This window comes from Suncus etruscus, chromosome 6, assembly GCF_024139225.1.
Source record: "Suncus etruscus isolate mSunEtr1 chromosome 6, mSunEtr1.pri.cur, whole genome shotgun sequence".
NCBI lineage: Eukaryota > Metazoa > Chordata > Mammalia > Eulipotyphla > Soricidae > Suncus > Suncus etruscus.
In genome coordinates, this window is record NC_064853.1 from 49,202,041 (window position 1) to 49,227,134 (window position 25,094).

The 25,094-nt window shown below is 47.5% G+C and overlaps 2 protein-coding genes across 3 annotated transcripts in view; one reads left to right on the forward strand and one right to left on the reverse strand.

Annotated features, from left to right (window-relative positions):
- EYA3 (EYA transcriptional coactivator and phosphatase 3) overlaps positions 1–13,783 on the forward strand; it is a 109,979-nt gene extending 96,196 nt beyond the window's left edge. For both annotated transcript variants that reach the window (XM_049774772.1, XM_049774773.1), the window contains 4 exons: positions 1,851–1,965; positions 6,763–6,884; positions 8,840–8,940; positions 11,625–13,783. In XM_049774772.1, coding sequence (XP_049630729.1) covers positions 1,851–1,965; positions 6,763–6,884; positions 8,840–8,940; positions 11,625–11,705 — 419 coding nt within the window. In that variant the 3' untranslated portion in view covers positions 11,706–13,783. The remainder of the gene's footprint in view (positions 1–1,850; positions 1,966–6,762; positions 6,885–8,839; positions 8,941–11,624) is intronic.
- A 3,945-nt stretch (positions 13,784–17,728) lies between these two features.
- XKR8 (XK related 8) lies at positions 17,729–24,670 on the reverse strand. The gene is made up of 3 exons (XM_049775197.1): positions 24,378–24,670; positions 21,005–21,201; positions 17,729–18,869 (listed from the first exon to the last, which is right to left on the reverse strand). Exons 1-3 carry the CDS (start codon positions 24,668–24,670, stop codon positions 18,169–18,171), a joined length of 1,191 nt encoding a protein of 396 aa, XP_049631154.1. The 3' UTR covers positions 17,729–18,168.
- Between the last annotated feature and the right edge of the window lie 424 nt (positions 24,671–25,094).

Genomic DNA, 25,094 nt, shown 5'->3' on the forward strand with positions numbered 1-25,094 from the left:
GGGGACCGGTGCAATAGCACAGCAGTAGGGTGTTTGCCTTGTACGTGGCCAACTCAGGACAGACTGGGTTCAGTTCCCAGCATCCCAGGGGTCATATCTGAGCACAGAGCCAGGAGTAACCTCTGAATGCTGCCAGATGTGGCCCCAGCCCCCACCCCCCAAAAAAAGGATTTGAGGGCCATTTGACAAGAATTTGAGAGAGGTAAGTCATAGGGCCAGTGCGCACACTTTGCATGACAGTCCTAGTTCAACCTGTGGTTCTCTGTGGTCCGCCAGCACTGCGAGGAACAACTGCAAAGCAGAGAGCCAGGAATAGCCCCTACGCACCACAAATGTGACCCAGCCATTACCCATTCCCTCAGTCCCCAGTCCCCAATAAAGGACTCACGTTATGATCTTTTGGGGGCCATGCTTTGGGGCCTTATCTGGTGGTACTCAGAGCTTACTCTTCTCTGTACTCAGGGCAGTGTTTTTCAACCTTTTTGTGCAAAGGCACACTTTTTTCATGGAAAAAAATCACGAGGCACACCACCATTAGAAAACGTTTAAAAATTTAGGGGCCGATGAGGTGGCGCTAGAGGTAAGGTGTCTGCCTTGCAAGCGCTATTAAGGAAGGAACCAGGTTCAGTCCCCCAGCGTGCCTCCCCCAGCATCCCATATTGTCCTCCCAAGCCAGGTGCAATTTCTGAGTGCTTAGCCAGGAGTAACCCCTGAGCATCAAACGGGTGTGGCCCAAAACAAACAAAAAAACAAAAAAAGAAAATGTTTAAAAAATTTAACTCTGTGCCTATTTTGACTATATAAAGTAATTCTCTTGAGTAGGAATAAAACACAAATAAATTATTTTATACTTTATTATTATAATAAAGTATGTTATCATTGTTCATATTTCTGTTTACTCTGTGTGAAACCTGGGCCTGTTTGGCTGAACACAAAGCTGATATTCTGGCAGGAATCGAAGAAAGACACACACATAGCTCTTCATTAACAGCTCTCAGTCTCTCTCTGTCTATAGTTTTTTTTTTTTTTTTTTTTTTTTTGGTTTTTGGTTTTTGGGCCACACCCGGTAACGCTCAGGGGTTACTCCTGGCTATGTGCTCAGAAGTTGCTCCTGGCTTGGGGGACCATATGGGACACCGGGGGATCGAACCGCGGTCCGTCCAAGGCTAGCGCAGGCAAGGCAGGCACCTTACCTTTAGCGCCACCGCCCGGCCCCTGTCTATAGTTTTTATAGTTCGTAACATGTGCTTTGACTCACAAATAGACCAATCATGCTGACGCCGCATGTTAAGGATGAAATTGGAATTTTTCCCACAGCACACCAGACAATATCTCATGGCACACTAGTTGAAAAACACTGACTTAGGGATTACTCCTGGCACTCAGGAGATTATCTGGGTTGCTAGGGATCAAACCTGTGTCAGCCACTTGCAAAGCAAATGTACTATCACTCGGGCCCCTTGAGGTAGAATCTAAGCACATCATTCCATCAGTGGATGTTGTGGTTGTGACTCCCTAGCAGAACTTTCCAATGAAGAGAGGCAATAAACATTTGAGGGGCTGTATATGTGGCTCAGCAACACATGTTCACTCCCCATCATCTCAAGTGCAGGTCCCAGGCTGGTGTGAGCCTAAAACACCACCACAAATATGAAGACTTGGGAGGGGGAGGAAAGAGACATTTTTGAGTAGAACAATACTGTTGGTTTTACCCAAAAGAGAAATAGATCAACTCAGTATAATATGTCAATGACTCAACACTGTTTCCAAATTGAATTTAGTAATTGTTTTCTCCATGTCAACAAGGGTTTATTGTGAAATGATGAATGTATCTGCTTTTATTCCCAAAGGTCTTCTTAGTCCCCAAAGAAAGGAGGCACTGCAGAGACTAAGAGCAGAAATTGAAGTTTTAACAGATTCCTGGTTAGGAACTGCATTAAAATCCTTACTTCTCATCCAGTCCAGGTATGGAAATGATTCTTTTTGGACTAATCTTCTTAGAGGCACACTCTTCTGATCCCAGCAGCATCTACATTTCCTAAAATAATATCCACTTAGGGGTAGAAGAAATTTATATATGGATGAGTGTGTGTAGGTTAGAGTGGGATTTACACAAAAATTACAACACAAAATATTATTTTAAAGAATATTTGAGTATGAAGTCCTTTTTCTTTCCCTTTATTTTTGCTCTCAAATCAATATTTAGTGTTTCACAATATCCTCCCAGGATGTTGGTCAGCAACCTCAGAATACACATAAAGACATACCACAAGTCTCCTAAGGATAAAGCCTTCCAGAGAAATGTGCCCAACAACCAGACCAAAAGGATATTGCAAATTGTATTTGGGATTTACTGGTTCAATCCCTGGGACACAATGTTCCCTGAGCACAGCTGGCAGTAACCCCAAGCACTGCCAGGTATAGCCCAAAGGAAAAGAAAAGAGTGCCTTTCATAGATGAAGCAAATTACAGCTTAAAGCTTAGACCAGGAAATAAGTGCAGTCATAGTTGTACCAATATCCTGATTGTTACTTTCATCAGAATCTAAAATTCTGCACCTTCAGAGCCCCTTTCTTTTTTTTTTTTTTTGTGGTTTTTGGGTCACACCCGGCAGTGCTCAGGGGTTATTCCTGGCTCCAGGCTCAGAAATTGCTCCTGGCAGGCACGGGGGGGACCATATGGGGCGCCGGGATTCGAACCGATGACCTCCTGCATGAAAGGCAAACGCCTTACCTCCATGCTATCTCTCCGGCCCCAGAGCCCCTTTCTTGAAAGATAGAAGAGCCCAGAGCACTGAGGAGCATAGCGGGGTGCTAGGGAAAGGAACTAGGTGGTGACTGCCAGGCGAGAAAGAGCTGGGAAGTTGGCAAGCAGAGTCCTGGGTGTCTGAAATTAGGGTGAGGCACTTAAGAATTAAGGATGCCGGGTCTGGAGCACTATTACAGCAGGTTGAGCAACTGCCTCCCACGAAGCCAATTTGGATTTGATTCTGTTATCTTATTAGCTTTCCTCCATCACCAGGAGTAACCCCTGAGCATGGCTGGGTGTAGCCCCAATCCAAAGCAAACAAACCCTTAAAGAATTAAAGGATGCTTGTTTTGATCCTTTGCCCATTTGTTTTCCATATCAGTAATCCATCCTTGAGGTGGAGTTCTTTTTTTGGGGGGTGAGGGGTTCACACCTGGCAGCGTTCTGAGCTCAGAAGTCACTCCTTGCAGGCTCAGGGGACCATATGGGATACCGGGATTCGAACTGGGGTTCGTCCTGTGTTGGCCACATGCAAGGAAAATACTTTACCGCTGTGCTATTGCTCCAGCCCCAGAGGTGGTGTTCTTTAAGAATTTGTGAGGCCGTAGAGATAGCATGGAGGTAGGGCATTTGCCTTGCATACAGAAGGACGGTGGTTCGAATCCCAGCATCCCATATGGTTCCCCCAGCCTGACAGGAGCGATTTCTGAGCATAGAGCCAGGTGTGACCCAAAAACAAAACCAAAAAATTTTGTGAAGAAAAATTTTGTAATGTGATTAAACAAAATTTGTTTTGTTTTGTTTGTTTGGTTGGTTGGTTGGTTTTTGGGCCACACCCGGCGATGCTCAGGCGTTACTCCTGGCTGTCTGCTCAGAAATAGCTCCTGGCAGGCACCGGGGACCATATGGGACACCGGGATTCGAACCAACCACCTTTGGTCCTGGATCGGCTGCTTGTAAGGCAAACACCGCAGCACTATCTCTCCGGGCCTGATTAAACAAAATTTGTAATGCAAATTCTTCTAAAGTAAAAATTGTGCTCACCTTAAGAAAAAAAGAACCTGGGGCCGGGAAGGTGGCGCTGGAGATAAGGTGTCTGCCTTGTAAGCGCTACCAAGGAACGGACCGCGGTTCGATCCCCCGGCGTCCCATATGGTCCCCCCAAGCCAGGGGCGATTTCTGAGCACATAGCCAGGAGTAACCCCTGAGCGTCAAACGGGTGTGGCCCAAAAACCAAAAAAAAAAAAAAAAAAAAAAAAAAAGAAAAAAAGAACCTAAAATCCCTGGTTTTTGACCTATAAAGCAATAACACAGACACCAAGCTGTGTAAGGGGAAGGACATATGAATTTTTTTTTTTTTTTTGATTTTTGGGTCACATCCAGCAGTGCTCAGGGGTTACTCCTGGCTCTACCTCAGAAATCGCTCCTGGCAGGCTTGGGGGACCATATGGGATGCCGGGATTTGAACTACCGACCTTCTGCATGAAAGGCAAATGCTTTACCTCCATGCTATCTCTCCGGCCCTGGACATATGAAATTTATGTATTCTGGAGCTGGAGATAGAACTGAACAGATCGAGGTGGGGAATAGACCCTGAACATATCTCATGTGCCCCAAAACTTTAAAAAAGAAAGGAGGGGCCGGAGAGATAGCATAGCACTAAAGTGTTTGCCTTGCACACAAACAATGCAGGACAGACCTGGGTTCAATTCCCGGCATCCCATATGGTCCGTTCCCCGAACCTGCCAGGAACAATTTCTGAGTACAGAACCAGAAGTAACCACTGAGCACTGCCGGGTGTGGCCCAAAAACAAAACCAAAAAAAAAAAAACAATGGGCGGGAGTAAAGGTAGGAAGAGAAGGGAAGAGTGATAGAAAAGAGACAAAAAAAAAAAATAATAATAATAAAAAAAGGGGCCGGGCGGTGGCGCTAAAGGTAAGGTGCCTGCCTTGCCTGTGCTAGCCTTGGATGGACCGCGGTTCGATCCCCCGGTGTCCCATATGGTCCCCCAAGCCAGGAGCAACTTCTGAGCACATAGCCAGGAGTAACCCCTGAGCATTACCGGGTGTGGCCCAAAAACCAAAAAAAAAAAAAAATAATAAGAAAAGAGAGGGAGGGGATGGGGCCGGAGAGATAGCACAGCAGCGTTTGCCATGGAAGCAGCCAATCCAGGACCTAAGGTGGTTGGTTCGAATCCCCCGTGCCTTCCAGCAGCTATTTCTGAGCAGATAGCCAAGAGTAACCCCTGAGCACTGCTGGGTGTGGTCCAAAAACCAAAAAATAAAAAAGAAAGAAAGAGACGGGAAGAAGATCCATTGCCTTAATACAGATAACAAAAGTTACATTGGAGGATGAGGGAAGAAGGAGATGAGGAGCATTGATGGCAAAAAGGTTGCACTGGTGAAGTGGGGGGCATGTTCTTTTAATAACTAAAACCCAGCTACAAACATGTTTGTAATTATGGTGCTTAAATAAAGATATATTTTTAAAAAGGAAGTTACAGGCCAGAGAGATAGCATGGAAGTAGGGCATTTGCCTTACATGCAGAAGGATGGTGGTTTGAATCCCAGTATCCCATATGGTCCCCCAAGCCTGCCAGGCGCAATTCCTGAGCGTAGAGCCAGGAATGACTCCTGAACACTGCCGAGTGTGACCCAAAAACCAAAAAAATATAAAAATAAAAAATAAAATAAAAAGTTACAGTGGGGTTCAAAGTGATAGTGAAGTGATCGCTCCATGTAATCCCCTGAGTACCATCAGGTATGTTCGCTGAGTGAAGAGCCAATGGTAAGCCCTGAGCAATACTGGTTGTGGCTCAAATACAAAGTTAAATCTGGGATCAAATGAATAGTACATTCAAATAAGGGCTTGCTGTACACATGGCCAAAGCCAGATTCGACCCTGGCATCCCATATGGTCCCCTGAACCTGTTAGCAGTGATTCCTGAGTGCAGAGACAGTAATAACCCCTGAACACCCTTGGGTGTGGCCAATCCAAAACAAAAAGTTAAATCATACCTTGTTTATGGGCTAAATTTTTTGTAAATAAAATAGCACTGTAACAAAACCCTCCTTTTTTCCTAAGAAGTATCAATATGGGGGCCGGAGAGATAGCATGGAGGTAGGGCATTTGCCTTTCATGCAGAAGGTCATCGGTTCAAATCCCAGCGTCCCATATGGTCCCCTGTGCCTGCCAGGAGCAATTTCTGAGCATGGAGCCAGAAGTAACCCCTGAGCACTGCCGGGTGTGACCCAAAAAAGCCACAAAAAAAAAAAAAAAAAAAAAGTATCAATATGATATGGGTTGGTACTATTTCCTAAAAGGTACAGTTAGCTAACATGGTCAAAAGGAAATATGAGCAAGAATCAAGTGAGATCTGTGCCCTTTAGGATCCCTTTCTTTAGTTTTTTGGCCACAAGTGGTATTCAGAGACTGTTCCTGCATTCAGTAGTCACTCCTGGCAGGGCTCAGAGAATAAACCTTATGAGGTGTAAAATCATCCTACACACCACACCGTGTTTCCAACCCTGGGTGAGCAGGGTAAAGCAGAGTTGCTGTACAAATCTAAATCAGGCTGAGAGTAAAGCGTGTGTAGTCTGGCAATCTTCTACCTCCTATTAAGAGCAAGCTACCTGCCAGAACTGTTGTTTTTATTGAGTACAGAGATTACCCTGGAATGGGGTAGTTAGTTAGGACAGAGTAAGGGCAGATAACTCAAGCTATCCTGAGCCAAGTTTGCATGTAAGATGATCTGTTTTGGTGTAAAACCAAGTTGTTAACAAACAGACACAAAGGAACCAGGGATGATGATTTTTGTTTTGGATAAAACAAGGTATTATCTAACAATGAGATTCTGGGATCAAGTCCAGATCAGCCAAGTGCAAGGCAAGCGTCCTACCTGCTGTCCTATAATTCTGGCCCTGATGGTAATTTTTAATACATGTTAGAATTAACATACTTAATTTTTATTCTTAGTTTGGTCTGGTTTCACCTTTTTTCTTTCTCCCTTCTAGAAAGAATTGTGTGAATGTTCTGATAACTACCACCCAGTTGGTTCCAGCGCTGGCCAAGGTTCTCCTTTATGGACTAGGAGAAATATTTCCTATTGAAAATATCTATAGTGCTACCAAAATTGGTATGATTTCTTCTCTCTGAATTTTTATTAATACTTCATACTTAAAGTATACTTGCCATTTACCAGCCTATTTAACAGGTAGAAATGATCCACTAGCTGCAAGAAAATGAAAAAATGACCTAATGCAGAGGTCTCAAACTTGTGGCCCTCCATACAGCATTTTGTGGCCCTGCCTTAGAGGAATCTTTTTTTGTTTTGTTTTCGTTGTTTGGGTCACACCCCCAATGTTCAAGGCTTACTACTGACTTTACACTCAAGGATCACCCCCAACTTTGCTTCCTGCGGCCCCCAGGTAAATTGAGGTTGAGACCCCCTGTGTCAGTCAACCTTTAACTCAGTGACAAAACCTTGGTCCTGTGGAGACCCCTAACTGGTTCCCATGTACTAAAACACTGGATTATTCCTCTGGGAGACAAAGCAATATTGTACTACATTGTATTATGATAACAATTTAACTGAAAAGTTAATGAAAATAAAATTTTCATTTCTAGAAGAAAATATCAAAGGGGGCCAGAGATAGCACAGCAGTAGGGCGTTTGCCTTGCATGCAGCCAATCTAGGATGGATAGTGGTTCAAATCCCGGCATCCCATATGATTTCCCGTGTCTGCCAGGAGCAATTTCTGAGCACAGAGCCAGGAGTAAACCGAGTGTTGCTAGGTGTGACACCCCCCTCATAAAAAATCAGAGTGCATTATTTTGAGAATAAGATGAAAAGATTACTTGAAGGCAACTTTGTAATCTGCAAAGTATGATCCCCAGTACCACGTAGGAGTAGGCCCTGAGCTCAGCTGGTTGTGGCTTAAAGAATAAAGTACAGGGGCCAGTAAGGTGGCGCTAGAGGTAAGGTGTCTACCTTGCAAGCGCCAGCATAGGACGGACCGAGGTTCGATCCCCCGATGTCCCATATGGTCCCCCAAGCCAGGAGCGATTTCTGAGTGCTTAGCCAGGAGTAACCCCTGAGCATCAAACGGGTGTGGCCCAAAAAAAAATTAAAAAAAAAAAAGAATAAAGTACAGGAAATGTGGAAGAATTAAGTGGAATTCAAAGCTCTACCACTGACTAGACCTCTTAGTTTCCTGTTTATATGAATCCCTCACCATACATAGTATAGTAGGTGGGGCACTTGGCCTATATGGAACCCATCCACCTTTAATTCCCAGCACTTTATATAGTCCACCAATCCCCTCCCCACCAGAAGTGATCCCTCAGGCTGAGCCAGGAATAAGCCCTGAGCACAGCTAGGTGTGGCCCAGAAAAGAGAGAGAGAGAGGGAGGGAGGAAGGGAGGAAGGGAGGGAGGGAGGGAGCGAGAGAGGGAGAGCGAGAGAGAGAGAGAGGGAGGGAGAGAGAGAGAGAGAGAGAGAGAGAGAGAGAGAGAGAGAGAGAGAGAGAGAGAGAGAGAGAGAGAGAGAGAGAGAGAAAACCAGGCCAAAGTTGAAACACAGCAAGTAAGGCTCTTTGCTTGCAGTTAGCTGATCCAAGTTTGACCCCAGCACTCTTTATGGTCCTCCAATAGGAATAATCCCAAAGTGCAGATCCAGGAATAATGCTTGAGCACCACTGGGTGTGATCCCTAATTAAAAAGAGAGAACCTAGGAGCTGAAGAAAGCTCAAAGGACTGTGGGGGAGCTTTGCTAGCAGGAACCCTGGACATAAAATCCAGCATTAAATTGAAAGTAACCCCCAAGCACTGCCAAGTTATGGACCAAAAATAAACCAACCTAGAAAGTCTTTGGTTTGAGCAAGGGTAAGGGTGGAAGAATTCCCAAAGAGTCCGTAGGGCCTTAATGCTGAGTCTTTGGCTACTGACCCTACCTCTCGCTAAGCAAACTACTCGAGCTTCCATAAATTTTATTTAGATGCACAGAAGGATGAAGTTAGTGAAAGCCCTTTCATTTGGTATTGAAATAAGATTGGGAGAAATATACTAATATAGAATTAATTTTCTCACTAGGTAAGGAGAGCTGCTTTGAGAGAATTGTGTCTCGGTTTGGAAAGAAAGTCACCTATGTAGTGATTGGAGATGGACGAGATGAAGAAATTGCAGCCAAACAGGTAACCATGGAGTGGGAGCGGTGGCACAGTGGTAGGGTACCTTGCATACTGCTGACCCAGGACGGACCGCAGTTCGTTCCCCTGGTGTCCCATATGGTCCCCCAAGGCAGGAGCAATTTCTGAGTGCATAGCCAGGAGTAACCCGTAAGCATCACCGGGTGTGGCCCAAAATCCAAACAGGTAACCATGGTATAAAGAAGAGTATCTTGGGACTAGAGCAATAGTACAGCATGAGTGAGGCCCTCCCAGGTTCAGTCCCTGTATCACATATGGTCCTCCGAGCTCACTAGGAGTAAGCCCTAAGCTTTGCTGTGTACAACCCAAAATAACAACAAAAAGTCTCTTCAGGGATGCAGGAGACCTGGTTTTTTTCCCCAGAACTGCTAGGAGTGAAGGGGGATTGGGAGAAGATACGGCTGGATGTGGTCCAAAACAAATGTCAATTTTTTGTTTTGTTTTGTTTTGTTTTTGTGGGGGGGTTTGGGTTTTTGGGTCACACCCAGAAGCACTCAGTTACTCCTGGCTTTATGCTCAGAAATCGCTCCTGGCAGGCTCAAGGGATCATGTGGGATGACGGGATTTGAACCACCTTCTGCATGCAAGGCAAATGCCCTACCTCCATGCTATCTCTGGCCCCCACAAATTTAGTTTTTACAAGGTTTTTTTTGTTTTTTTGTTTTTTATTTAAGGCAAAAAATGTGGTTAGGCAGGAGTGTGTAGGGTAGAAACTGGAGGATACAACATTTCCCTTGAATGTATGAAGTATGAAGCCTTGGTTTTGTCCTCAGCATCATAAAAATAGGGGAAAATGTGACTAGGGATATAGTTCAGTGACTCAAATGTGAAGCACTGACTTCAATCCCTCTCAATTTGGGAGTGTGAGGGGGCATACCCATTGTGATCAAGAGTTACTCTTGGGCCGTAGAGATAGCATAGAGGTAAGGAGTTTGCCTAGCATGCAGAAGGATGGTGGTTCAAATCCCGGCATCCCATATGGTCCCCTGTGCTTGCCAGGAGTGATTTCTGAGCGTGGAGCCAGGAGGAACCCCTGAGCGCTGCCGGGTGTGACCCTCCAAAAAAAAAGAGTTACTCCTGGCAGGCTCGGGAAACCATATGGAATGCCAGGAATCAAAACTGGATTTTGCATGCAAGGCAAACACCCTATGCTGTGCTATCTCTGGCTCCCCACTCACAATTTTTTTTAAAAAGAGAAATGGTTACTTTTCCCCAGATGGCATTTCTCTATAATGTGTTGGGTCCCTTTGTCCTCCACCTCCTAACATTTTAAATCCGTGCCCAGGTCTCAGTTTATCTTCACAATGCATATGATCCCCTGAGCACTGCCTAGTATAGCCCAAAAAAACAAAACAAACAACAAAAACTTGTTCTGAACCAGAGAGATCACTCAACAGGCTGAGTGCATACTTTGCAAGCAGAAGGACTGAGTTCCGTCCCAGCACTACCTGAACTTAGCAAACAAACTGTGTCCTAGGTGACTTGAAACCAGTGAAAGAACAAAACAATCAGCTAATCAACTTCAGCTTCATAGAATATGTTGTAATGTTTGGCATTTTTCAAAGATCTTTTTTAAATGTAGTTTACTGGTCCAGAGAGATAATTCAGTGGGTAGGACACTTGTCTTGCATGCAACTAACTGATTCAAATTGGATCCCCAGTATTCCAAATGGTCCCTCAAGCTCTGCCAGGAGTAATTCCTGAGGTAGAACAAGGAATGATCCCTGAGCACTGCTGAGTATGGCCCAAAAAATGTAGCTTTCTAGTCAGAGAAAGCTCAGCTGTATGGGATTTGCATGCAGGAAACCAGGTTTGATCCCCAGCATTGCACCACTAGGTGTGGCTCAAAAACACTGAATGAAATGTGGCTTTTTGGAACAGCACATAGTATTCTGGATATAACTACATAATATGATGCAGTTCTTCCCCAGCTCTGAACTTATACATCTCAATTGTGTAGATTGCGACCTTGTAGCTCTGAAATGTAAAGATGAACTTGACCACCTATAAAAAATATATAGGAGGGCTACTGAAAGGTTTGGGGTTTTTTGGGGGGTTTGTTTGTTTTTGTTTTTGGGTTACACCCAGTGGCACTCAGGGGTTCCTCCTGGCTTTTTGTTTTGTTTGGTTTGGTTTTTTGGTTTTTTGGTTTTGGGGCCATACCCGGCGGTGCTCAGGGGTTACTCCTGGCTGTCTGCTCAGAAATAGCTCCTGGCAGGCACGGGGGACCATATGGGACACTGGGATTCGAACCAACCACTTTTGGTCCTGGATCAGCTGCTTGCAAGGCAAACACCGCTGTGCTTTCTCTCCGGGCCCTCCTCCTGGCTCTTTGCTCAGAAATTGCTCCTGGCAGGCTCGGGGACCATATGGGATGCCAGGATTCAAACCGAGGTCCGCCTTGTGTTGGCCACTTGCCAACACATGCCCTACTGCTGTGCTATCTCTCCAGTCCTTTTGGGGGGGGAGGGGCTACTGAAAGTTGAAGTCCTCACATTTGTAAAGTGCCATGAAGCATATTGAATTAATCTGTGTACAATTTACTTGATCTTTTGGACAACACCAGATGGTGGGCAGGAACAAAATGGCCAAATCTGTGAGGAAGGACTATGGGGAAACAGATGCTCCCAAAATAAATTTGTGTTAACCAACTGTCCTCCTCTCCCCAGCACAACATGCCTTTCTGGAGGATCACAAACCATGGAGACCTCGTATCCCTGCACCAGGCTTTAGAGCTTGATTTTCTCTAAGAACTGGAATAAGAAACCTTCTCGTGAGCTTCTTACTCCTGAAAGGAGCTAGAGACCGAACCAACTGGGAACTCTTCTCCTCCTCTCTTTTTCTGTCTTTCTCCATGGAATGCCGGCGAGAACACAATCAACCAACAGCTGCAAGGAACGAAGCTTATTTTTACTAAGAGGAAGCTGTATCCCCGCATTCATCCTTCTCCGGAAGCAGGAGAAAGCTGGATGAAGGGAATAGATTTGCCACAACTACAGTGCTTTTCATTCTTGAGGGTTTTCTGCTTGTTCGTTTGTTTTGTATTATACTTTAAAACAATGAAGAAAAAGAAAAGGACATCGTTGGGAACAGAGTTGCACTCTTAGTCCATGACCATACTGAGAACTGCTATTAACTTGAGGGCAAAGGGTCAATGCAGCAGACTGTTTCTTGCAGTCCTTAGAATCTCCTTAACTATAGGACATAATCCAGTGAATGAATGTATGTGTTATTTTTATAGGTAAGGGTCTGGTCTTTGAAGCAGGTTTTCCTCCCTCTTTTTCTAGCAAGAAAGGGTTATATCAAGTTTTCCTTGAGAAGTGGTCACTGAATATCCGAAATACCTCTCTGACAGTGGCGCCTCTGGGGTGCTTTCCTTCCTGCTCCTCCATCTCCTACTCGTTCTCTGAACTGTGGGGCACTGGACACTGCTTCACTTAACACTTTGGTATTTCCCTTCCTAGAAGCCTTAGTCCCCTTTCCGATCCCGTCTTCCCCTTTAACAAATGGCACAACCCCCAGAATTCATCTCAGTTAATACAAGGAGGCTTACTTCAAGCTGGGAAAAAACCAGGGCTTCTGTGGCGCTTGAAACAGGAAAGTTAGTCCCTCCACCCGAGAAGCTCCTTTCCCCAGCAGACTCTCTCACCCCTCAGTTTTCTCTTCCTTCAGAGTCCTCAGTGTGCCCCTCTTGCCTTTTTGTGTCCTCTGCAGCCCATGCCCCTCCCCCAACAGTTTCAGCCACTCCCTGGATTTTGGGCCCGAGTGTTCATGTAATACCGGACTCATGATGACATTTTCACTAAAACTACCAGTGAATGCATTTGCCTTCCATGCGCTCAGAAAAGGTAGTCTTGGTTTGTGGGCCACACCCAACAGTGCTCAAGCTGCCCCCAGCAGTGCATGGGGACCATGAGATGCCGAGGATCAAACCCAGGTGTCCAGTGTACAAAGTGTGTGCACTGAACCTTCAAGTGTCTCCTTGTCCTCGTTCCTAAATGGGAAAAGAGAAAATCTTTACTAGTTTAAATGAGGGGGCTGGACTCCTTCAGTGAAGTACAATGCCTGAGATTTTTATTTTAGTCCAAGTGCAGAAACATCTCTGGGAAAACTGGTCAGTGCAAGGCACTAGTCCCAGCCTTCCACCCCAGCTGTTTGTGGGTGCTCTGTCCATCCCCAGCATCTGCTGTCCTCTCTGATGCACAGAGGCCATGAGGTGGCAGTGCCCCCTAGTGGATCCCCAAAGGATGTGTCCTTCACTCCCACCCAGCCCCAGGTAGAGGTTTGTTTCAAGATTCTAGATAATCATGTCTGGAGATGTGGCAACAGAATACCAGGCAGGCTCTGACCGGGGACAAACCAAACAGGTATACACATTCCTTCCAGAGAGAGGGTGGCGCCAGTGTGAGCCAGGTTTTGGAGATTCATTGCAGTCTCCTGAGGCCTTCATAGAGGCCAAGCTTCCCCAGCTGGTGCTATCCCGGTGCAATGCCAGCACTGTTCCAGCCTTCTAGAAAACTAGGATGGATCTTTTCTGAGGCCCTCCAGCCCGATAAGCTAGTTGTTTCTTGCCCCAAGCCAGCTTGTTGGTGTTGGGCTTCAGGCTTGCAGGGCTGTGGGTTGTGCCCCCGCCGTACAAATACTGCTGCCTACTCTTTGGGAAGTTTTTATTCCTAGAACAGGACCTGGGACTGCTCTTTCAATGGTCCCATCCCTCTTGCCCATACTGCCCAGTGTGGGCCTTTGTAAAGGAACATGAAATGAGCCCCAGGAGGTGAGAAAGCTCAGAGCAGGGCAGCGTTGATTCTTCCAGTTGTGTCACCCACGGTGAGGGTTAACACATCGGATGACACCCACAAAGAAGATGGAGCTTGGAGCTTACCAGACACGCATAGATGAGCTGACCCAGGGACACCAGACTCATGTTTTACCCCATGCCAGCACATGGGTCTAGAATAGAGGGCCAGTGGACACAATTGAACTCCTGGGAACTGTAGTGAGTTATTTGGTTGAGGGGGAAGTGGAGCCTTTCTCCTCCCTAGAAAGAGGCCCTGTGGAGAGCTGTCCCCCAGTGGGGTGGGGTGGGGTGTGAAGGTTCCAGAAGCTGCATCTGGACATTCTGTGGAGGGACCATCTCTAGGATGGGATGTGGAGTTGTTGGGATTCCCTGGTTTGACTTAAGAATGTAAAACTGATTGTGCCTTACCATCACCCTGTCCAGCATCCCTGGGCAGCTGGTGGTGTCCAGGAGACTGGGTCCTTGCTCCAGGTGCCTGTTGGGACTTTATTGGGTTTGAGATTTTCCTACCTTCCTGCTTGGCAAGTTGGGAGCAAAAACATCACAAACGTGGCTTTAAAGCTCCTAGAATTCTGGTGGGCAGGCTCCAGTTACTGTATACAGAGTTTCTAGTTGCTCACCACCCCAAGTAGGCATCAGTGCTACTGAGCCACAGAAAAGAGGATTGAGGCCGAAACACATTCTTTCTGGGAGTGTGGGACCACCTCTCCTGGTCCCTGGAGAGGAGGCAGTTGGGGACCTCCTTCAACTCACTTGTTTCTCACACCCTCAGTTTCCCAATTCATCCAAAACCTGGCACTCCCTTATTTCTGACAATAGATGCCAAATTTGCAACCTGAAATTCTACCATTTTTTTTAAACCACGAGAAAATCTATTTCTCTCCTATTCCTCATCAGCAGGCCTTTTATCCCTTCCTTGCCCATGAGTTAAAAAGCTCTAACACACAAGGCTCCTTCGCTTGTTCCAATGCACTGACAGGAGCCAGCCCATTCAGGATGAATCTGCTCCAAACAATCCCCCAGAATTCAGATGCCTCCAGTGTATCAGAAAAAGGCATTGACGGGATTGGATATATTTATGTGACTGCGGGCATTCATGGCTGTAGAGTCCTTGACCATAATGTTATATGTAATGGGAACTATCTTATAAACTTGAAAAAATAAAGTTTTTATTTTCTATACAGTTTGCTCCTGTGTCTTTTCTGACCAAGACTGGCCCAGGGGTCCCCGCTGAGCAGGTCTTTAAGTTGGGCTTCCTCATAAAACCTTTTAAAGCTCATTTGAAAGATGACCCTTTCAATAACTGAGCCATTCACCCCCCCCCCCTCAAAAAAAAGCAAATATAACCATTTGGAATAGGTAAATGTACTTGGGAAAATGATATTTTTAAATGATTTGCTAGGGAAAGTATTTTGTTTCTGAAATATGCTTTTCAACGTTTAGAACTGGATAAGAGTTCGTTTGCTGTCAAATGTGCTGGAATTACAGAAACCAATACCTTGCTGTGCTGAGCTTTAAGTGCAAAAGCAATAAAACTAACAAACTGGTATCAAACTTTGCTTGACTTGATTTCATGTTAGATCAACTAACTTCTCATTTGTATTCATATTTGGATCTAATCACTTCACTGGCTTGAAATAAAAAAAAAAAAACTGTGTTCTTAGAAATTGGAATGGGTTCAAGCTTCCAGCTAGCATACATGTCAAGACTGAAAGATATATTTTGCCTTTTTAGTTTGTTTTGGGACCATACCCAGAAGTGCTCAGGAGTGGGGCGCATGGGATCATGCAGTAATGGAGGATCAAGACAGGGTAAGCCACATAAAAGAGTAATTTAAGTGCCTTTCTCCCTATACTGAATCTCTTGCCCTTGATGGGAATCTTAGAAAGAAATTTCTAATAGCAAGTAATGTCATTCATTTTAAAATGCTTCTTTAAACTTTATAATATATAAACAAAGCAAACACTGAAAAAGTTCAAAGGCCTGGGCACATGCTTTGCATGTCAGAGCTCAGATGTAGTCTCTGGCACCACAGGGTCCCCCAAAGCACCTCCTGGGGCAAACTCCATTCTGGTGAATGGAGCACAAAAACAAAACAAGTGTAAAATCAGCCTTTTAAGTAGTATAGTTTATAGGCATAAGTGTAAGTTAAGTATTGCCATTATTTGGCTATTTCATCTAGAGAGCATAGATGAATGCTTGGCCAAAACAATGTATTTGTGGGGCCAGAGATAGTATAAAAGGTGGGAAGGGAACACTTGCCTTGCATGCAGCCAACCTAGTTTGATCCCTGGCATCCCACAGGGTCCCTGGAGTCCACCAGTAGTAATTCTGTAATTCCTGAGTGCAAAGCCAGGAGTAACCCCTAAGCACCACTGGGTATGGCCCAAAAACAAACAAACAAAAAAAATACTTATTTTCCCAGAGAGAGTGTTTTCTTAACATTTCCAACCATGGTCCCCTTAAAACCTTTTTCCCCTGTGATCACTCTGTAATACCAACTGGGTTTAGTCTCCTGCTGTGGTCCCCCAAACCCCATTTATGTGACTTTCACCTGCAGTCCCTTAGTGTAAAGGGCTAGTACACATGCTTGGCATACAGGAATTTGGGTTTGATCCCTGGCACTGCACAATCCCCAGCATCAAGTAGCTGTGGAGATAGCCCAAAAATCAAAAAGTTATTTTGGGGGGGTTGTAGAGATAGTACATACCTAAGACACTTGTTTTGCACTCAGCGAACCCAGATTCAATCCCCAGCAGTCCATATATTCAAATAATCATATTTTTATTTATATTATTCTTATAAAATATAGAACATATACAGATAGTGGTCAAATGACATAATGTTAATATATTCAAATTAAATGAAAAGAAATTCTAACCAAGAATCCTATAGTCTGTAAGGAGTTTTTTGGTTTTTTTTTGTAAGGAGTTTTTATGGGCGTGATAAAAACCTCTCAACAAGGCCAGAGAAATAGTACAACAAGTAGGATGCTTGCCTTGCATGTGGCCAACTGGGATTTAGTCCCCAGCATCCCATCTCAAGAATTGCCAGGAGTAACTCCTGAGCATTGACGGGTCTGACCAAAAAAAGATCTCCGGGGCACAGACCGATAGCACAACGAATAGGGCATTTGTCTTGCACAGTGCTGACCCAGGGTCAATCCCCAGCATCCTACATGGTTCCCCAAGGCTGCCAGGAGTGATTTCTGAGCACTACTAGGTGTGCCCCCTCTCAAAAAAAATCTCTGAGGACTTTGTTGACCATAAAGTTGGCTCTTCAAGGAATGCTGAATGTCTGCCTAGCGAACAGCATAAACTATTAAAACCCTCATCAAGGGCCAGAGAGATAGCATGGAGATAGGGCATTTGCCTTGCATGCAAAAGAACGGTGGTTCAAATCCCAGCATTCCATAAGGTTCCCCAAGCCTGCCAGGAGCAATTTCTGAACCTAAACCCCTGAGTGCTGACAGGTGTGACCCAAAATCAAAAAAACAAAACAAAAAATTCCTTCTTATCTGACCAGAGAGATCCCATGACCTGAGTGCACTTTGCACCAACTAGATAAGGCCCAACCTCCTCCCACAGAGAAAACAAAAGTTCCCAAGCATTGCCAGGTGTGCTCCATACCCATAATAAAATAATGATATGACTAGGTAAAAGAACTTCATGGCATTTTAATGATAAACTAATAATACTGTTAAACAAAAACACTTGGGGAGACACAGGCACAAAACAAAACCTCTTACGTTTACCTGGACTGAGGTATCAAGCACAGACTAAAGCACAGAAAACTCAGCAGCCTGCGTTCTGGCCTGAAAACCACATTCACCAAACCCTTGGCTAAACACCTGAGAGCAGAGGCCAGGCAAGCCAGCTCCCAAAGACAGGCAGGGCTGGTAGAGGTAGGAGCCAGGAGCAGCTAGAGAAGGCTCAGAGTGAATGAAGTAGCTGCTGCCTGATACCTGGTCCTAAGGAAAGATGATGTTCCTGGCACACAAATGTGCTCAGTAAAAACTGGCTGCATGAATCACATGACTGGGTAGGGGCAGGGGACAGAAAATCCCATAGAACATCCTGGAGTCCTGGGACCTATCAAGTCCAGCACAGGGGACCCAGGGTTTGGGAGGGCACCTGCCTGATTTACTTCATGTACTTTGCAGTGTAGGGTATGGAACCCAGGGCCTCACCTACACAAGCCATTTACTCTAGCACCACATCACTGCTCCGGGCCACCCCCACAGAGGTGAGAACCCTAACTCAGATGTTTCGTGCTAGCTTCTTACTGCAGCCTCTGGCCTCCCAGCTGGAAGGCAGGTCTCAGGCGCTCCTAGCAGCGAAATATCGGCTTATCTCCTACATCCCTCTCCTCTTGACCTAGGTTTCCTGTACTTCACGACAGGATCTCACCCTGTCTCAAAGCACTGCATTGTCCTCTTCCTTGTCCAAGAAGGCAGTCTGACCCCTGACCTTGGAGAAGAAGTTGTGAGCCAGCTGGGCCATACGCCTGTTTTGAGGCAATGGATGCAGCTTAAAGGAGAGGGTCCCATCCACTTGGTCAGACTCCCAGTGGAGGCTGGGGTGCAGCCAGCAGTAGTAGAGCAGCCGCAGGGCCTGGCCCAGCAGGAAGCAGCCTAGGCCCACTAGTAGTACTGTCTGCAGGGGTGCCTCACTGGGCAGCCAGGTCCTCTTGGTCCACCACGTGATCAGAAGGAGCACGCTGTCACTCAGATGGAATGCCATATGGATTAAGACCCGGCCTCGTGTGCGGCCCTCTGCCACATTGAACCAAGAGAAATAGAGAATGGTGGCCACTGTGGCCCGGTACAGCCATTCAGAGCGGGGATCAGGCATGAAGTTCGTGTTCTGCAGCCAAACCCAGAAGAGCAGCACCAGCCACAGGCCCAGGAAGTGCAGGATCACATAGCGGGGGAAGAGGGCAGCGAAGAGGGCCACAGCTAGGACACGGGGCCATAGCAGCAGCAGGTTCCATAGAAAGTAAATCACAGAGGCAGCCAGTCCCAGTCGGGGCTTAGAAGGCAGGCAGGTGCGCAAGGCCCGGTGGTAGTCCAGCAGTGCCCATGAGATGCTCACGAAAGAGGAGCAGATGCCAAACCCTATGGATAGAAGGAAAGGGTCAGTATGCCAGAAGCTCCCTCAGAGGCCCTGGGTTCTGTGGGAACCTCACAGCCACAAGGTGGGCTTGGAAACCCTAGTTTGGGGCTGGAGAATTAGTACAGGGGTTAAGACACTTGCTCGTAAGCAACCAAACTGGTTGGATCCTCAGCACTGCATATCCCCAAGCAATGAGCTAAGAATAACCCCTAATGTGACCCAGAACACTAAAAACAAACTAAAATCCCTAATCTGTGGAAGGGAAAATGATAGCTAGTGCCAATGAGTCCACAAGACTAGCAATCGAGTTGGAGTTCAGCTAGAGTCTCTCTCTCCCCCCACTTCCTGCTCAGGTGCTGGCTGCCAGGGTGTAGTGTCCTGGGATAGGACATGGACCCTTATTTTTAATGCTCAGTGCTCAGCATTTTCTAGATCCTTGTAATGCCCCTTCCTGGAAATCTGAGCCTTTCTTCTGTCTGAAAATCAGTATACCCTATTCTGCCTTCTGTGGGAGCCACACCCAGCTGTTCTCAGGGATCACTCCTGGTGGGCTCAGGGGACCATCTGTGGTGCTGGGTATAGAACCCAGATCAGCTGCATGAAAGGCAAGCATCCTAGCCATTGTACTGTATCTCCAGCCCCATGTTCCCCTTTAGTTTCAGAAAGAGAAACAACAAATCCCACAGGCTAGTAACAGGCCATGGCTACAGTTACATTCCCAGCCAGGAGGGGCCCTGCTGTACAAAAAAACATCTGCCACCTCCCCCAAGCTAGAACATAATAGATTTAGGAGCTAATACAGTAGAAATCCCATCCCTGTCACCTCCTTTCCTCCCACTCCCATACCACCCCTGCCTCCTTGCAGCCCCAAAGCTCATGCTGCCCACCCTATACTAGCAGCACTGGGGCCCTTCAGTAAGGGATGGAGACAGCATTGGAACCTTATAGAATGCTGCTTCCCTGGCCCACTTCCCAGTATCTGAACTGGCAACTTTGCTGGGATCCTATGGCACGTGGGAGCCATTCTCAGGGTGCAATCAGGTTTGTGCCACCCCTCTGTCCTCACCCCTGTGGACCCAGGCCTCCTTCCTTCACATTCCAACCATCCTGATTCTCAACTCACCATCCTGAGCGCACTCTCTCTCTCTCCTCCCCTTCCCTATCTTCTCCCCACACCCCCTCAATCCCTTAGTCACCATCCTAAGCACTCTCTCTGTCTCATGTGTTTAGAATTTTTTTTTTTTTTGTATTGGCCTCACCTGCTCAGGGTTTAACTCCTGTTTCTCTGCTCAGGAATCACTTCTGGGATTTAGGGGCCCATATATATAGATCAAACCCAGGTCAGCATCCTGGGGGGGGGTAAGCACCTTTACCCACTGTTCTATTGCTCTGGCCCCAGGGTGTGAGGAGTATGAAGGGATATGATGGTGTAGTATATGAAGCATAAATTGGGACTACCAAAGGGCCTAGTATGTGCCAGGGACCTTGTTACCCTCAAAATAGGAAAAATTGCAATTGAGATGTATTGTGCTCCAGGTACTAGACTTATTGTCTCATTTAATTCTTTCGACAACTCTGAGGTAGAATCGTTATTTTGTCCATTTTACAGAGAGGAACTGGCACTCAAAAACAGTTAACTCATTTATCCAAATCATGACTAGAGAGTCTACTTCAATTTATCTTTGTTTTGCTTTGGAGTTGCACCCAGTGGTGCTCAGAGACTGCTCTTGGCTGTGCTTGAACTGAATCCAGGCCTCCCACATGCTAAGCTCATGCTCAGCCAGCTGAGCTCTCTCTAGCCAAAAAGTATTTAAATTTGAAACTAGACCTGCCTCTTAAAAGGGTGTTTTATTTCCTAAGCTGCTCTTCTTTTTTATTTTTGGTTTTGAGGCCACACCCAGTGATGCTCGGGTTACAACTGGCTATGTGCTAATTGTTCCTGACTTGGAGGACCATATGGGATGTCAGGATTCAAACCACCGTCTGTCCTGGATCAGCTGCATGCAAGGCAAATGCCCTACTGCTGTGCTATCATCTGGCCCCCTAAGCTGCTCTTCTAAAGTGAGAAATATTTCTGAACATTTTCAGGAATCTCTCCCCAGCCAGGAAAGGGGACTGGCCACAGCCAGGCACTCACACTGGAAGTTCTCAGCATGGCCGCTCCTCATCATGATAGCCAGTACCAGCAAGAGCTGTGGGGTTGTCTCCAGGAAAGTCTCAAAGAGCCGCAGCATGCTGATGTCCAATGCTAGGAAGTCTGCGTAGGCCAAGTCAAACTCAGAAGGTACTTCCTGTCGCCACATCAGGAAGCCCTGCCACAGTGCTTGCAAGCACCTGAGTACAAACATATGCCCCGAGGGGTCGGTCAGGGTCCTGTGGCTGCTGTCCCCACCATCATTAGGTGGGCACATCACCAATCCTTGCTCTTCCTTGCACACTGTAGGGCCTTGGGCAAGCTACTGAACTTTGCTGGTCTGGTTTCTTTATTTGTAAAATGAGGTGAATGGCTCGAAATAGCTGAACAAGCTGCAATGGCTGTCATGCATGCAGGAAGCCTGGTTCATCCCCAGCAATGCCTGGTCCCCTCAATGCACCCAGGAATGAATCCCAAGCAGCAACCTGGGAATAACTCCTATGCACCAAAAAAATCTAACAAACAAAAATGTTACAACTATTGTCCTAAGTTCATCACAAACCTTGTTCAATACACTCCCTACAACATGTTTACAAAAGGATGTACAGGCCCAAAGGACTAATAAGCAGTAAAATCAGTATTTGGGCCGGGGACAATTGAGTCATACCCAGCAGACTCGGGCTACTCCTAGCTCTGTGCTCAGGAGTGATCTCTTAGGGTCCTCAGTGGTACATTTATAGTGCTGGGGGCTGGATTAGTTGTATGCCTGAACTCCAGTGCCATTTCTCTGATCCAGGAAGCAAATTTCAACCTCAAAGCTATTTGAACTTGAAAGACACACTTGAAAGTACCCAAGGCAGCACATGCCAAGTTAAGCTTGTGATGATTTCAATGTGATCCTGTAGGGCAGAAGCCAGAGCATCAACTGGAGTTGGAAACAAGGTTCCAGTGCAAAAAGGAAGGAGGTTGCAAGGTCAGACCAGAACAGGAAGCCAGTTAAGAGATTATTACAAAGAGTCTAGGGAGCAAGAGCTACAGACTGGCCAGAGCATAGGGGTGCAAACTGTAGAACCCCAAGACTGCAAATAAGCCTAAGGATTACCGCCTAAGGCAGAGTAGAGCAGGTACCAAGGTGATCCCTGAAAACGCATTGCAGAGAGGGCTGCTGCGGGAGGCCACTCATTTTTGGAAATCATGACACAGGTGCTGGCTGGTTTCACAGCCTCAGTGGACTGGGCCACTCATTAAGAAAAGAGAAGGTGGGAGCTCTTTATTTGCAAAGCCTCTGCTCTGGCTTCCCCAAAGTTAAGGCCCTCAAATTAGTGATAGGAAGGAACAAATCTCCACTTTTTTTTCCCCCTCTTGTATCATTGGCCTGCCTCTGGTGGTGGTCAGGAGCTACTCCCAGCTCTGTGCTCCAGATTGGGGCATCTCTTGCATGCTGGGGTGCAAGTTCATAGCTCCCACATGCAAAGCCTGTGTTTTAGCCCTCTGAGTCAACCCGACCCCAGCATCCATTTTCTTTCTTTTTTTTTTTTTTTTTTTTTTTTTTTTTGGTTTTTGGGTCACACCCGGTGGTGCTCAGGGGTTACTCCTGGCTGTCTGCTCAGAAATAGCTCCTGGCAGGCACGGGGGACCATATGGGACACCGGGATTCGAACCAACCACCTTTGGTCCTGGATTGGCTGCTTGCAAGGCAAACCCCGCTGTGCTATCTCTCTGGGCCCAGCATCCATTTTCTTTTTTGAAGTTCTGTGGATGGAACCCAGAGCCCCACACATGTAGGAGAAGAGTTACCACTGAGCTCCTCCCTGCCCAATGTATCCTGCCTCCTAAGCAAGCAAGTCTGACTCCTACTTGGATGATGTAATTAGGACACAGAGCATGGGGTGAGTGAAAGTACAATGGGTAGGGAAGGTTTGATCTCTAACATCTCACATGGTCCCCTGAGCATGCCAGAAATAAACTCTGAGTATGGTTGGTATGACCCAAAAACTTAAAAAAATCAGGAAAATAGTCCCTGGGTGTCTTTTTTTCTCCAACTTCGACTGAGCTATATATACTGCCCCTCAGGCAAAATTTCAATGTCATAGTTCCTTTGGCTACACCAGATAACCAAATAACAGCTTCTTCAAGGCAAGATCTGTAGAAAATACACAACTGGATTCAAGAATGAATTGAGCTCTGGCCAGTCAACAGGACATCAGACATTGTGCCAAGACGACTCCTTGACATGATTCCCCATCTTTCCATGGCCCATATTTCAGAAAAGAAGCCTCTGGGGTTTTCTGGGGTCAGGTCTGCCTCATCTCTGCCCTTGTACTCAGTCTGTGGGTTTGGAGGTGAGAGTGGGGAGAAGACAAAGGGAAAGGAGTGAGAGGCCCTGGGTAGTGAGGGGCTAAATTCTTCTGAGGGGCGGGGCGGGGCTGCTGACACTCCCAGTGACCTCAAAGGATCAGGTAGGCAGGGACAGTTTTGTGCTTACTAGCACCAGGAAAAAGGGCCAGTCTTGGTCTCATTTCATTGGCTCCTCTCCCAACTGAAGAAGAACCCTGACCATGCCCAGGCACAATTGGGAAACAGCGTTGGAGAGGTCAAGCCATTTACCAAAGGCCCAGCCCAGTAAAAGTGCAGTGCTGAGCTGCGGTGGTGCCTTCCCTTTGGCATGCTACCCACACTGTGCCCGGTGCTTATCCTCTGCCCCTCATCCTTCACAACAGGCCTGCCCGCCACACCTCTCCTTCCTTCGTGTTTTTTGGGGGGTGAGGGTCTCTGCAGCACTGCTGGAATTGAGGATCCCTTTCAAAGCCAATACTCTCCCCATCACAGCCAGTCTCTTGCTCAGCCCCACAATGTGATGCTCGCTCAGGTCCACTGTGCTCTGGGGATGGAACCCTGGGTGGGCCTCAGGCATGTGAGACCTGCAGTTTAGGCCCAGTGCTCCGCCACTTTTACATTCAGGGAGAACACTGAGGCTCAGAGGGTAGCTGGAGAGAGATGTAAAAAGGTGGCAAAGTGGGGTTTGCCCGTGGTCGACCAGACTTTGATCCCAAGACCCACATTGTCCCCTGGAGTCCTGCAGGAGTGAACCCGGAGTGCAGTGCAGAGCCAGTCATCCCGAAGTGCTGAGCACTGGCTGGTGTGGGACCCCGCCCCCCAGATAAAAAACTTGAAAGGAAAAAGCTGGTGAAGCAGGGACTAGCCGGCAGAGAGGTTCTGGCCTGGTGCCTCCCCTTCTCTAGGCCAGGACTCCTGTGTCGAGGAAGAGCTGGAAGGACTGGGGTGGGGTCCCAGAGCTCGGTCTTCCCCATTCCCTTCCCGGCTGCAGCAGGAGCCACCGGATCCCGGCCCGGGCCCCCGCGCGTGTTCCGCTCACCTGTACAGGTAGCCGAGCTGCAGGAGGTGCAGCAGCGCCAGGCCGGTGCTGGGGGGCCGCCACACGTGCAGGCCGGCGGGGTCGGCGCGCAGCCAGAGCCAGCTGAACAGCTGCAGCGCCCCGGAGGCGAGGCCCGTGAGCCCCAGCACCAGCGCGGCGCACACGTAGCAGCCGCCCAGCACATACCGGCTGGCGGCCCACAGGTCGGCGCCCAGGTCCACCAGGAAGGCGCCGGTGCCCACGACGCCCAGCACCAGGTCCCAGAGCAGCAGGGCGCGGGGCGCGCAGGGCATGGCCCGCCGGGCTTGGGGGGCTCGGCGGCAGGAAGCGGGTGCGCGGGCGAGGGAGTGTCCCGGGGCCGGACTTCCCCGTCCCGCCCCGTCCGGGGAGGAGCCCGGCTCACGGACCCCGCCGGCAGTACCCGGTAGTCCCCCCTCCGATGCACTCTTCCGGGCGCCCAGTTGCCCAGGCTCCCGGCTGTCTCCTTCCCTGGGGACTCCGAGGATCTGGACCCCCGACGCGCCCGGGCGAGCTCCAGGGGCGGAACCGCACCACCAGGTGCAAAGATTCCGGACCAGGCAGGTCCAGCCCGAGACCGCGTTTTTGGAAGCTCCTTTAACAACCCCGATGGTGCCCACGGGGCTGGGGAGGATCTCAAGCGGTGCAAACAGTGGCAATCAACCTCGTTTCCATATTAAAAGGGTAACACGGGGTAAA